At 39.1% G+C, this 14525-nt stretch overlaps 1 protein-coding gene across 3 annotated transcripts; it reads left to right on the top strand.

Annotated features, from left to right (window-relative positions):
- Nucleotides 1–3136: 3136 nt before the first annotated feature.
- LOC131003164 (uncharacterized) lies at nt 3137–11228 on the top strand. 3 transcript variants are annotated; one of them, XM_057929645.1, is made up of 4 exons: nt 3137–3827; nt 5112–5483; nt 5632–10060; nt 10599–11228. In XM_057929645.1, the coding sequence occupies exons 1-3, from the start codon at nt 3714–3716 to the stop codon at nt 10018–10020; spliced, it is 4875 nt and encodes a 1624-aa protein (XP_057785628.1). In that variant the 5' UTR covers nt 3137–3713; the 3' UTR covers nt 10021–10060; nt 10599–11228. The 3 variants fall into 3 exon arrangements, with proteins under 3 accessions (XP_057785628.1, XP_057785630.1, XP_057785629.1); XM_057929647.1 differs by having other exon boundaries at nt 3231–3827; nt 10610–11228; XM_057929646.1 differs by having other exon boundaries at nt 3231–3827; nt 10607–11228.
- Nucleotides 11229–14525: the final 3297 nt, after the last annotated feature.

Genomic DNA, 14525 nt, shown 5'->3' with positions numbered 1-14525 from the left:
CTGAATCGGCGGTTCAAGGGCTGAACCGATGATTTTTTTTTATGAATTGTGTATATTTTTTCTTATTAGATTACATTATCTAATACATTACATGTAACAAAATTATTGAAAAAACTATAAATGAAATAAAATTATAACATATTAACACCGAAAATGTAATAAAATTCACATTTTTATTAAATTTAAAGTAAAAAATTATAATTTATAACTACAAATAAATAACTAATATGAAAATTGAATGTAGAAAAAATAAAAATAGAGCTAAAAAATCGAAAATTGTGGGTTTTGGACGATTAACCATCGAATTAATGTTTCAAAAAATCAGGCCCTTAACCGGCCCCGTCTTCTTTGCCAGTTCTGGTTCCGGTTCAGGCCCGTGGTCAACGGTCCGGGCCGGAACCGTCGGGCCCGGTTTGAACTGGACATCCCTAGGTGACACGTGAAAAATGATTTTGGCAAGAAAAAATCAACATAAGAAATTGATTATCCTTGACTTTTGTTGGACATTGTTACATGAAATATTATTATATAAGCTCAAACTTAAATAATAATTTATGATAAGTCAGAGTCATTTAGTAAATAAATTTACTAATTCAACTAAATTTATATATATCAAATTTGACATACAATGCATGACAAATAGAAATAATTATATCAACACGTTGCAAAAGATATACAACAAATTTATTATAGGATAAAGTACCAATTCCCCCCTCCCCCAACGTTGACCCCCCTATCGCGTTCAACACCTTAAGGAAACGTTTGGCCCTGTTCGCACCTTAACGTCCAGTAAGTTGAGCAATTTACCCCAGCGTTAGACGGTGAGTTAACATCATTAACTAATTTAATTTTGTCTATGTTTTTGTTTCGTCTAGCTCGATGACTCCATAGGAGAGATCCGCTCCAACACGGCCATATCCTTCGACCACCCCTACCCGCCGCCGTGAACCTTTTCTGGCGAGTCAAATCGTCGTTGCACCTTTCTCCAAATCTACCTCACTCTCAAGTACAGACTCACACTCAACCCGACACAAACAGAAGTCGAGCCTAAATTTCTCCATTTTTCTCGCTGAGACATCTGACGCTGTCTTTCTCCCTTGCAAAACCGTCGTCGCCGTCCCCTCTCTAGTGAGGTCGCGTTCTTGTTTTACTACAAGACAAAATTAGCCATGGTGTGTACATAGATAGATTTATAAACTTGAAATCAAATGAGAAAACCACCAAAAATCCTATCTTGCCCAAGCTGGGTTAATTGCAGTAAATTAGAGTTATGCTTCCCTGTCGTGCTTATAATCGAGCCATTAGTGAGGGGACGACGATGGCGGTCTTACAAGAGGGAAGGGCGGCGCCAGATGTTTAGTGAGAAAAATGGGGAATTTGGACGCGTCTTCTGTTCGCATCGGGCTGAGTGAGTCCATTCTTGAGAGTGAGGTAGAGTTGGAGAAGGGTGTCGCGGCGGCGGGTAGGGGTGGTCGAAGGAGATGGCTGTGTCGGAGCGGATCTCTCCGGTGGAGTCGTCAAGCTGGACGAAAAAAAAAAAAAAAAAAAAAACTAAATTAGTTAACAGTGTTAACTCATCGTCTAATGCAGGGTAAATTGCTCAACTTACTGGACGTTAAAGTGCGAACATGGCCAAACGTTTCCTTAGGGTGTTGAACGCGATAGAGGGTCAATGTGGGATGGGGGGGGGAATTGGTACTTTGCCCTTTATTATGATAACTTTAGATGCATAAAATCTATTATAATAAAAATAAATATGCAAATAAAAGCATAAACAAAAACTCAATCTTGATTTGCTTGTTTCAAGTACGGTTTTTTGAAATCATAAATTACAAGAAAAAACCTTGACTTTGACCAGAAAAGAAGTTTATTTTGAGAGAGACTTTTTTGTGCCCTATCCCCGGCTGAAATTTAGATCAAAGAATTTTTGGGGTCTTGAAATTTCAGGAAGGCGGAGCCAAAACGAGAAGGAAAGTGCAGGATGGTCTTCCATTTCCAACGCGTATGTCCTTGCCATTGTCCCGTTTAGACTACGTAGAGGAGATCTACCCTGAAGGAAGACGTGCAGTGGATTGAGGAATGAAAGCTCGAAGACAAAGAGAACCGGGCTTTTCCAAAGAATAACTGCAGCTTTCCCTCCGCTTTAGGAGCGCAGACGTTAGACCATGCTACGGTGACTGATATATAACAAAGTATGAAATAAAATTAATATAAAACAAATTTGACTTTTTTTTTTAAGAATTAAGTGGTGAAACAACATTTTTTTGAAAGATATATTTTTTTGCCTATATAAGAAATTTATATCGTGTATTTTTTTCATTCATGAAAAAAATGCTCAACATGAATATTAAATTAAGGATCATGAGAAAATCTTTAATTTAATATCAAAATAATAAAATAAATATATTGTAATTATTTAACATTTTAAATTAGTTATTTTGTCTGTTTCTTTTTTCTTATCTCCTCTATTCTTTTGTTCTCTCTCTCTCTCTTTTATAAATTACATTAATAAATAAAGAAATTCAAAGACCGTGCGACGAATGATTCGAACCCAAAATCTCAAATCTTGAGCATTAACCTCTTGCTGCTAGGCCAACACACGCACACCTTCTTTTGTTCTTTCTTTTATACAAAAGTGATAGCGAATTATTAATTGTCTTCTCTCTCATTAACTACAATAATTGGCATCAATTAAAGATTATATTACAAAATGCTATAAATTTGAGGGGAATTGTGTTTTTAATAATAATAATGATAATAATTTTTAAAATAGTAAGTTGATCTACACGTGCAAAATATCGTTTCTATTTTGTTATTATTCCGTCTTCATATTTAGATTATGAATGAATATTTTTTTTGAAGGAGATTATGAATGAATATTACTTGCATGCAATATACTCTTTTTTTTAGTCTTTTTTTTTTACTTGGAGGAGTTGGGAAGGGGGAGCAGTAGGGTTCGAACCTGGGACCTCACTGTTCACACACAGGATGTCGCACCGCTTGGTGTCCCCTTGGGGACACTTGCATGCAATATACTAATAATGTAAATAAGGAGCAATAATTATTGGCTTTAGTATGAGAAATTCTCACATGTAAATGAAAATGTGGTGAAGAAATTATTATGGAGATGGTAAGTTGGTAACTGTGGAGGGGCGACAAATGTGATTTCCTAAATCGAAAGGAGTAGATTCATAATTATCCCCAAATTCCGTGTGCCCAATGAGAAAATAAGAACTGCGTCGTTCCCTTTGTCAGTCTGTTCATTTCTCAAAAAAATTCTCTCTTTTTATCAGATTCATCTAATCCCATAGTTGTGTCCTTAACCCACCTATAGATTCACCGAATCCCGAAAAATTGCTGATTAGTTCACTCGATTTGGGTTTATGTATATGGCATGTCCGACTGGATCGGAAGGTTAAATGAGTTTGTGATTTCCGTGTTTTGCAGATCGCCCAATTGAAGCCGCTGCTAATTTCAGATGTTGAGGCCCTTATCCGATCATTAATTTCGGATGGTTTAGGGTTTTCTCGACTGGCAATTAGGGATTTCTAGGGTTTTCGTGAAGAGGTTGAATAATCGAGATATTTAGGGTTTTGGATTTGCGAGAAGCGGAAAAGGGTGAAGATTCAGGGCAGTTGATTTGAATTGATGGTTGAAGGCAGTTTTTGTGGTTGTGTCGAATATCGGAAAAATGCAAAGAAGGGATTTTTATTATGCATGGGAGGTTTCGGAGGGAAGGTGAGGGGAGTTGCAGAATTCTACAACGCAGTATCAGTTGGCATATGCACCCAACTGTAATTGCTGCGGATTCAAATTCGTTTTTTAAGGTGCGGACTTCTTTTCTTTTGTCTAAGTTTTTGATTCTTTACTAGTATCAGTCGATTGTTTTGATTGAATACATCAAAAATCGTTCATTTTTCATGGTTTTTGGCGATGACATCTTTGCTGCCATCGTGGACAATTGAAGATTTTACTGGGTGCTGTTATGTAGATACCTGTTTACGTGTATATATGCCTCTAAAACTTATATGGCAAGAGTGATCGATTTACATACCTCTTTGGCCTACCAACAAGTTTGTGATTGGTCCAATAGTGAATGTCTCGATTGCTGATGTTTTATACTCTAATGTGTAAGTTTTTACCATGAAAACTTTTCATATGTGCCTCGTGTGATTTGGCATGGACAAAACAAATCTATGTTAATTGGACGCAGATATGAAAACAATCCCTCTGCTTCATGTACAGTGTTTTTCGTGGATTTTGTACTTGTACCTCTGTGCCAGGATTTATGGGTTTCTGTTGGCAGTGGACTGATTGACTTGTCGAAATTTCAGAGATGACAAGCCAGTAGAAGAAACCTTATTCCTCAAATAGCGAGTAGTTTACAACCTTTACTATGTCACATGAGAAATGGTATCTAGAAAATCTTATTTATAAGATGAAGGATTGCTTAAGAAACTATAGGTTATTAACACTGAAAGTGGTCATCTAAAACTTCATAACTTATAGTGATTAAGAAAAACGAGTATCAAGGTACATTATAAAATAAAGGGGCTATGAGGTGATCATATTTTGTCAAGGCTTTGTCTGTTTATGTGATAAATCAATATTGTTTAGATTCTTGTGGTTTATGGTTATTCACTGTTTTTTGAAGTAGATTAGGTTCCTCACCTGTTTCTTTTAAGTGAGTTTGTCTAACAAATTTTCAACTATTTATACTTCCCAGAGGTATGCAAAAATTTTGGTTCTGTACACCTTATAATATCTATATTATACATAACTGATACTCGTTATCATTAATACTTGCTTCTATTTTGATGCATCTAATGATATATGTTTCTGGGGAATGGTAACCTCATCCGTCATTCTCTACCCATCGTCGTTTTGATTCTTTTTTGACATTTTGTTTGAAGAAAATGGAGTACCATGTGACTAAGTGAAAATTGGAATAATTTTCTGAAGCACGCATCCTAAAGAAACTCACTGCACCTTTTTCAGAACATAGTATGGCTTGTCAACCATTCAGTTTTATTTTTTAAGAAACAAAAATGTTAGTGGATTGCATGAAAATACTTGACTTTACAAGCATGTGTCATCTTCTTGTCTTGCAGGATGGTCGCAAAATCAGTGTTGGTGATTGCGCTCTTTTCAAACCTCCACAGGATTCACCGCCTTTCATTGGTTTAATTCGTCGATTGACATTAAGTAAAGATAATAACTTGCGGGTAGGAGTTAATTGGCTTTATCGACCTGCTGAGCTAAAGCTCGGAAAAGGCTCTCTCTTGGACGGTGCACCAAACGAAATATTTTATTCGTTTCATAAAGACGAGATTCCTGCTGCTTCTTTACTTCATCCATGTAAAGTTGCATTTCTTCCTAGAGGTGCTGAACTTCCCACAGGGACATCCTCTTTTGTTTGTCGGCGCGTCTATGACATTGAAAACAAGTGTTTATGGTGGCTAACAGATCAAGATTACATTAATGTTAGTTGTCATTGTCATTTGTCAATAATTTTTCTCCTTTGCTAGTTATATGTTTTACTGATTAGGGAACGGTTACGGTAAGGTAGCCATGCTGATTCTTTCATCTTCTCAGAATCTTTTTCTAAACAGATTTATGCGTGACTTGCAGGAGCGTCAAGAAGAAGTAGACCAGCTTTTAGACAAAACAAGGACAGAAATGCATGGAACATTGCAGCCTGGTGGCCGCTCCCCGAAACAAGCTAATGGCCTGACTTCAGCATCACAATTGAAACCTAGTCCAGAGAATGCTCAGAATAGTGGGACTTCCTTTCCTTCTCAAACCAAGGGTAAGAAGAGGGAAAGAGGAGATCATTCTACTGATCCTGTTAAACGGGAACGTTCCTCAAAGACAGATGATAGTGGTTCCGGTCCGCACAAAATTGAAAATAATGTGAAATCTGATATTGCAAAGATAACAGAGAAAGGTGGAGTCGTAGATTTTGAAGGAGTCGAGAAGCTTTTACAATTAATGCAACATAGAGTGGAGAAGAAAATGGATTTAATTAGCCGTGCCGTGCTTGCTGGTGTAGTAGCTGCAACTGAGAAGATTGAGTGCCTCAATCGGTTTGTGCAGCTGAAGGGTTTATCTGTATTTGATGAGTGGCTCCAGGAGATCCATAAGGCGAAGATTGGTGGTGGTAATAATTCAAAGGATGGTGACAGATCTGTGGAGGATTTTCTTTTGGTGTTACTGCGCGCACTGGATAAACTTCCTGTGAACCTCCCTGCACTTCAAACATGCAACATTGGTAGATCTGTGAATCATTTACGATCACATAAAAACGTAGAAATTCAAAGAAAGGCTCGCAGTTTAGTTGACACCTGGAAGAAACGTGTTCAAGCGGAAATGACTAGTATTGATGCAGAGACTGGTTCAGCCCAAGGTGGACCTGTGTGGTCTTCCAAATCACGCCTCCCAGAGGCTTCCCATGCTGGTAGCAGGACACCGAGTGGATCTGATGTTGCCATGAAAAGCTCTATCACTCAACATTCTGCATCTAAAACTACTTCAATAAAGTCCTCACATGGGGAAAACAACACAAAGTCTGCATCTTCATCTCCTGGTCCAGTAAAACCATCTTCGCCACCGGCATCTGTTAAGGAGAGCCAACCTGGAACTTCTGTTGGTGGCAGTGGCACTCCTGATGCCCCTCTGATTAGGGAGGATAGGAGCAGCAGTTCAAATCAGTCTCATAGTTACAGTCCATCAATTTCAACAAAGGAGGAGGCAAAGAGTTCGACTGCAGTTTCTGCATCTGCTAGTAAGATATCAAGCAGTAGTTCTCGAAATCGAAAAGGTGGTGGTTTTCCAGGGGTCAGTGGAGTTCAGAAAGACAACAATTCTAGTAGAAGTTTATCAGCAATAAGAAATTCTACCTCAGATAAAGTATCTCCATCTGGTCTTGCTAGTGAGAAGGTTAGTGATGGACCGGTGCTTGAAGCAGGCAATCCTAAGCTAATTGTTAAGATACCAAACCGGTCACGGAGTCCAAGTCAAGGTGTCAGTGGAGTATCTCCGGAAGATCCTTCTGTTCTGAGTACCCAAACATCTCAACCAGGGCTTTCAGACAAACATGATCAGTTTGACAATAATTCAAGGGCGAAGAATGATGCTCTTCGATGTAATGTTAGTCCTGATGCGAATGTTGAATCTTGTCAAGTCAATTGTAGGAAAGATATTGTGACTGGATCTGGCGATGGAGCTGGGTCAGCTGCTGTTCTTCTTGAAGAAGAGAAAAGTATGTCAACTGAAGACTCCAGGCGATCTATGGAAGGCCCAAAAAAGAACCAATTGAAGTGTGGAAAGTTGCATGAAACTTCTTTTAGCCCCATGAATGCTTTAATTGAGAGCTGTGTCAAATATTCTGAAGCACACTCTTCATTGTCCCCCGAGGATGATGTAGGGATGAACCTACTTGCTAGTGTGGCAACTGGGGAAATGTCAAGATCCGAATTGATTTCACCCTCTGATTCAACAGAAAGAAGCACACCTGCAACAGATGGAGTTTGCTTTAGCGATGATGCAAAATCAAAGTCATCCCCTGAAGATCAAATTCGAGGAACTGAAAACCAGCAGCTTTGCAATGACGGGGAAGGTGGTTACAAGAAACAGGTTTTGTTAAATGGTTCATGCTCGGAAGATGGATTACATGTGCCTAAACAAGCATCATTCTCTCCGGACATGGATTGTCGTCCATTCCATACTTCTGAAGACACGCCAGCTGGAGAGAGAAACAAACACTATGATGCTGCTAACGCAGATTCTAAAAGCACTGCTGACCCTAAGTGGGAGGTTAGTAAAAATTTGTCTCAAAAGAATGATGCCAATCAGAAGATTGAAGATGGTGAAGTAAATAAAGACTTTGAGGAGGAAAAGACACCATCAAGTAATGCTTGTATGGATAATATTGTCAACTGTAAAAAAGATGGAACTAATGTTGCAGGGACTGAGTACAAATCTGGTGATGAACCCTCAGACACAGCTAAGGGGACATTAATTGCTGAAGATGCATCTATGAGTCAATTGTGTAATATCGACTGCAAGAGTGATGTAAAGGATGGATTGATGGTGGGTACTAACTCCATGAAGAAAATCACTGCTATGGTTGTTAAGTCTGAGCTCAAGGATAGAGCTAGTGATGAGAATTCGCAACAAACTTCATTACAACCGATATATTCTGAAGCTGGTGGTGTAGTGAAAGCTAGAGAAAGGGATGAGAAGGATATCAAAAATTGTGCTAGTGAGATTGAAAGGGGTAGCATCAATAGGAGAGTGGACAGAAACACAGCTCTTGATGGCCGTAGCATTGCTGGTTCATGTTCCACTAGTGACGGTCTCAAAAGTCATATTATGGACACAGCTACAGAAAAGAAAGAGATCAGCGAGTTGGTTTCACTCCCTGAGACGGGGTTTCCTGCTTCTGTTGCCCACGAAGGGCATACAAATGATAACATTAGAGGAACAAAACCTGTTGGAATTAAAGTGGATGAAGTAGAATCTGCTTCAAATGTTGCAGAAGCACCTTCTGCTGCAGCAGGAGCAGATCCAGATGCAAAAGTAAGGTTTGATTTGAATGAAGGGTTTACTGTTGATGATGGAAAGTATGGGGAGCCAGGGAGTTTGGTGACCTCTGTTTCAACAACTGTTCAAATGTCCAACAGTCTGCAGTTTTCTGTTAATCCTTTTCCTACTCTCCATCCTGCTTCCATTACAGTGGCTGCTGCTGCAAAAGGCCCCTTTGTTCCTCCAGAGGACCTATTGAGAAGTAGAGGGGAATTGGGTTGGAAGGGATCAGCTGCCACTAGTGCATTTCGGCCGGCTGAACCCAGAAAAATTATTGAAGTGCCTTTGGCTACAACCAATTTTTCATGTGATGCTTCTACCAGTAAACAGGGCCGTGCTATGTTGGATATTGATCTTAATATAGACCTAAATGAGCCAGATGAAAAAGTTCTCGAGGAGACGGTTTCTCGAGATTGTTATTTGGTTAATGATAGCTCTATATTGCTTAATAAAAGTGCAGGTTTTATACCAGTTCTTGGCTCTGGTGGGCTGGATCTTGATTTGAATAGAGTTGATGAATCCAATGACAATGGACAGTGTTCTACCAGCCGGAATCATAATGAAGATACTTCTGTAGTGCATGTCAAACCATCGAGAGGCTTTCCGTCTGCTGATGTGCAAAGGGGTTTTGATCTCAATGATCAACCTGGGTTCGATGATGGTAGTGCAGAGCACTTAAGAACAGCTCAACAAGTCAAAGTTGCTATGACATCTCAGTTGCCTTCTATTGGTCCTAGAACAAATAATCCCGGGCTAGGTAGTTTGTCATCTTGGTTCTCACCAGCTAGTACTTATTCAACTGTGGCTATTCCATCAATTATACCTGATCGTACTGAGCAATCCTTTCCAGTAATTCCACCTGGAGCATCCCAGAGAATGTTTGGACCTGCTGGCATATCTCCATTTACGCCTGATGTTTACCGTGGATCAGTATTGTCATCATCTCCTGCTGTATCATTCCCCTCTAGTCCTTTCCAGTTTCCGGTGTTCCCTTATGGGCACTCTTTTCCTCTTCCATCCGGCAGTTTTCCTATCGGTGGAACCTCATATGCAGATGCCTCATCTGGTACTAGGCTTTTTGCACCTCCTGTAAATTCTCAGTTATTGGGACCAGTTGGTGCAATTTCATCCCAATTTCAGAGACCGTTTATGGTTGGCCTTCCAGATAATAGCAGTAACAGTGGACTGGAAAACAGCCGAAAGTGGGGTAGACAAGGTCTAGACCTCAATGCTGGCCCTGGAGCTGTTGAAGGTGATGTCAGGGAAGACAATTTGCCTCATTCATCGAGTCAACACTCTGTTATCAATTCCCATGTGCAAGCAGAGGAGCAAGCTAGGCTCTATCCAGCTTCAGCTAATATTTTGAAGAGGGCAGAACCTGACGGAGGTTGGGATAAAGAGAACTTCAGATACAAGCAGTCATCATGGCAGTAGGAACTGTAAATTTCTGGGCTACATGCTCAATATAAGTCCTGTAAGTTTGCTTCTCTTTGCAGCACTTAATTTGATGGTGGCTGGTATTACTCCATGTGAATAAACTTACTTGTTTTTATGTTGCTGAGTGTTGGGTGGTGATTGATCTAGATATGTTATAGTTTTGTGGATATTGAAAGTTTGAAACATAGTTTGCTTTCCATTTGAGGCTATGATTTGTTGAATAATAGCTAAAATGTGTACTTCTAAACCTAGAGGTTAAAACACTTCTACACTGTTTAGCGGGACGCCTTGAACTTCTTAAGTCTTAACTGCTGATAACTTTTTCACTAAGTTCTTACTTCCACATATCCTCTGTTAATTTTTTTTACATAATGTTTAGTCTCTCAAAAGATTTTAACATCGACAATAGTTATCCAGTCCATATGATTTTCTTACAACACTGAGTGTTGCGGAAATTCTCTGTTTACCTGTGCACCCTTGTCGATCTTTAACATTAGACGTGTGACATACAAAATCTACTTCTTGAATGGACTTTATGTGATGTGGATCTAATGAAAGTATCTTAATTGTCCTAGCTCTGCAGCAGGTTCTGAACCCTCATCCTACCAGGGTAATCTTCAAACCGTGAGTTGTTTGAAAAACTCGTTTCTTATCTATCCGGTCTCTGAAGCCCACCTCTTCTGAACATCAGTGATATCCTTTCCAAAGCCTACTGGGAGGATGGAGGTCCTAATCCACCTGTACATAGTTTGACTGCTGGAGAAGCACGAGCTTTTGGCACCAAGATATACTGAAGATTGATGTGCATAGTTTCTGGCTAACCGTTCTGAGGAGGCTGGATCTTTGATTTTATACAAGCCCTTGTGAATTTGAGCTTTACTGTTCATCGTCCTTTGCTCTTTTATACTTTTATTCTTATTTTTTTTCCGCCTACATATTTATAAGTAGATTTCTGTCGAATTTTGATGCTGGTGTTTTTTCATCTCAAGGTTTAGTTGTAATGGCCTTTGCTGTACTTGAACTTGATGTTGGGTTGCTGTCCTAACCTAGTTTCAGCCAGCATTTCGGATTACATAGCAGAGATACGCGCCATTGTGTATTTCTGATGCGCAATTCTGCGAACTAGGGTGAAGCCAGAGCAGCAGTGTTCGAGGAGAAAATAACACATGTGAAATTGAAATGCTATAATGCTTCCAGTTCTGCTCTTTCTTTCTCGTCATGTCATGTGGCGCCAATTTCTGGGACTGAAAAACTTATTTATATCGTAGCTTAATATTCAAGAATTGCATACTCATATTTCTGCAAAGATGTTGAAATCAATATAGGAGGAGACTGCAGCCATGACTATAACAGAAATTTTAAGCATGTTTTTTTTTGGAACAATTTATTTGTTTGCGACACAACGCAACCTTCAACCTTGTGTGTTTAATTTATATACCATTTTAGGAAGGTGTAATGTTATGTCCCAATTTTTTGCGTAAGTTATTCTATTGATTTTAATTTCCCTAGTAAAATAACTAATTCAACATTATTATATTTTTTTGTAAAATAAATTAATTACTTGGTACTTTCCAAAGTCTCTTGACCATCCTTAATACTTGGTACTTTGGTAGCACCAGCGATTGAACATTCTTTTTGAACAAAAATATTTATTCATTTAAAGTATTCTTTTAATTTTTTCTCCAGGTTGAGTGCATCTTGCAAATTTTGGCATAATACACAACTTTTTTAAGAAGATATATGTACACAAAACTTAAGTTCAGTGCCGCGATTCATTTATCTTTTGTAATTTGTATATTATTATATAAATGCTACATTTACTCAAACATGTAAAACCACTGCTAATTTATACGAGTATATCCAAAACCAAAACGAGAAAACAAGTTATGCAATTTCATAGTTTAGCAAGTGCACCGGACTTTTATCCCAAAAAAAAAAGAACAATTAATGCAGGGATCATTTTGTTATTTACAAAGAAAAGAGGCGATCATAAATTTCAGTATGCCCCAAATGAGAAAACTCTGACAGTGTCAGATCCCTGACTTGTGTCTTCAGTCGAATCAGCAAATCACTCATTTTTATATTCCGTTTCAACGGATCCTCATTACACGTATTACTTGTCTTGTCTTCGTTTTATGATTTAGAATTTCAATCTTAAGAGCACCCGCAACGCTGTCCTCCAGTGGCTACTCGAGGAAGGTGTTGCGGTCGAGTAGGTGCGTTGCGGCGGGGGGCGACTCGAGGAATGCTCGAGTGCTCGGGTAGCACTCGAGCGACGCGTGCTCTGCACGCGCCCGAAATAAAAAAATATATATATTTTTTCCAACGGCTTTTTCGTCCTTTTTTCGATTTTTTTTTTCAAACGGCTCTTTTACCGTTGAGCCCATTTTCCTTTTTTTTTTTCTTCTTCTTTTCTCTCTATAAATAATACTTCTCCCTCATTCATTCATTCATCACAACTCACTTTCATCCATCACAACTCACTCCTTCTTCATCCTACAATTTTTCTTGCAAAATATCATATTTGTTCTTCCAAAAATGTCGTCACCTGAACATGATTCTTCGCCCGATTTCGACGAAGTCGCTGAAAAGTTCATGGAGTTGGTTGAGTTGCAGAAACAACTGCTTCAATCATACTGCCCCCAACCGGCGCCAGAGCCGGCGCGTGCCAAACGTCCCCGATCATACGTCCACCGTGATCGTGAAGAGGCCCATGTACGTCTTATGCAAGACTACTTCATCGACAATCCAACGTACGGCCCTACTTTTTTCCGGCGTCGATTTCGCATGCAGAAGGAGCTGTTCTTGCGCATCGTCGAGGCTGTTCAAGGTGAAGATATTTTCTTCCATATGAGCACTGATGCACTCGGTCGAGATTCTCTTTCTCCTTTGCAGAAATGCACGTCGGCTATCCGCCAATTAGCCATCGGGGTTAGTGCGGATGTGTTCGATGAGTATCTCAAAGTGGCGGACTCAACCGGTCGTGTATGCCTAAAGAAGTTCTGCAAGTCGGTCATACGGGCTTTTGGAGCCCATTACCTGCGCCGTCCAACGGCAACCGACGTGCAACGCCTACTTCATATGCACGAGGCGAGACATGGTTTTCCCGAGATGCTCGGGAGCTTAGACTGCATGCATTGGGCGTGGAAGAACTGCTCAAAGGCGTGGCACGACGCATACACACGCGGGGATCAGGGAGAGCCCACCTTGATATTGGAGGCCGTTGCCTCTTTCGATTTGTGGATTTGGCACGCCTTCTTCGGCGTCGCTGGTTCAAACAACGACATCAATGTGCTAAATCAGTCTCCTCTCTTCTCCGACGTATTAGGAGGAACTGCGGCGCCGGTGGTCTTTCATGCCAACCAGCGCGAATACCGGATGAGCTACTATTTGTGTGACGGCATATATCTGGAGTGGCGTTGCTTCGTGAAGAGTCCATCAATGGCAACCAATCCGAAAGAGGCAAGGTTCAAGAAGATGCAAGAATCGGCACGGAAGGATGTGGAACGCGCCTTCGGAGTCCTTCAAGCTCGGTGGGGAATCATTCGAAGTCCGGCGCGCAATTGGTACGTAGACATCATGTTGTGTTGCATCATTCTCCGCAACATGATTGTGGAGCACGAAGGTGAAGCGGTTGCCAACTGGAGAGATGATGACGGAGCGTCTAGCAGTGGTTCGACGGAGAGTGCTGGACAAACACCGGTGTCCTTCGAGGAATATGTGCGAAGGGATAGCCTTCTCCGAGATAGACAACTACATGCTCAGCTCCGATATGATTTGATGGAGCACCTTTGGGCACGTTTCGGACCTCTAGGGCCAGAGTAGTTAATTTTTAGGAATTGTTTTTATTTTATTTAAGTTTTATGTACTCCCTCCGTCCACCAATCAACTACCCATTTGATGGTCGACACGGAAACTAAGAAAGCTGAAAAGGTGGTGTAAAAGTGGTGTAAAAGACTAAAAGGGTAGTGTTAATATATTTTGATTACTTTTGTTAATCTTTCATTAGCTATTTGACATTATTTTAATGCCTTGACTTATTAAAGTGTTTTTTTTTGTTTTTTTTATAAGCTATTTCTTTCTTTTGTTACTCTTTAATTAAATAAATTGAAAGCTGGAAAACAAATAAATTGAAAATTCAAAAATAAATAAATAAATAAACTGAAAATTCGAAAATAAATAAATAAATTAATTAAAAACTGGAAAATAATTTTTTTAGAAAATAAATAAACTTAAAGTTCGAAAATAAATAAATAAATTGAAAATTCAGAAAATAAATAAACAGGAATTAAATAAATAAATAAACTGAAAATTCGAAAATAAATAAATAAATTAAAATCTGGAAAATTATTTTTTATAGAAAATAAATAAACTAGAATTAAATAAATAAATGAAAATCTGGAAAATTATTTTTTTTACAAAATAAATAAACTTAAAGTTCGAAAATAAATAAAAAAACTGAAAATTCAGAAAATAAATAAAATGGAATTAAATAAATAAAT

The sequence above is a fragment of the Salvia miltiorrhiza genome, unplaced genomic scaffold (genome assembly GCF_028751815.1).
Source record: "Salvia miltiorrhiza cultivar Shanhuang (shh) unplaced genomic scaffold, IMPLAD_Smil_shh fragScaff_scaffold_79, whole genome shotgun sequence".
Lineage (NCBI taxonomy): Eukaryota > Viridiplantae > Streptophyta > Magnoliopsida > Lamiales > Lamiaceae > Salvia > Salvia miltiorrhiza.
This window is presented reverse-complemented; position numbering and strand designations above follow the sequence as displayed.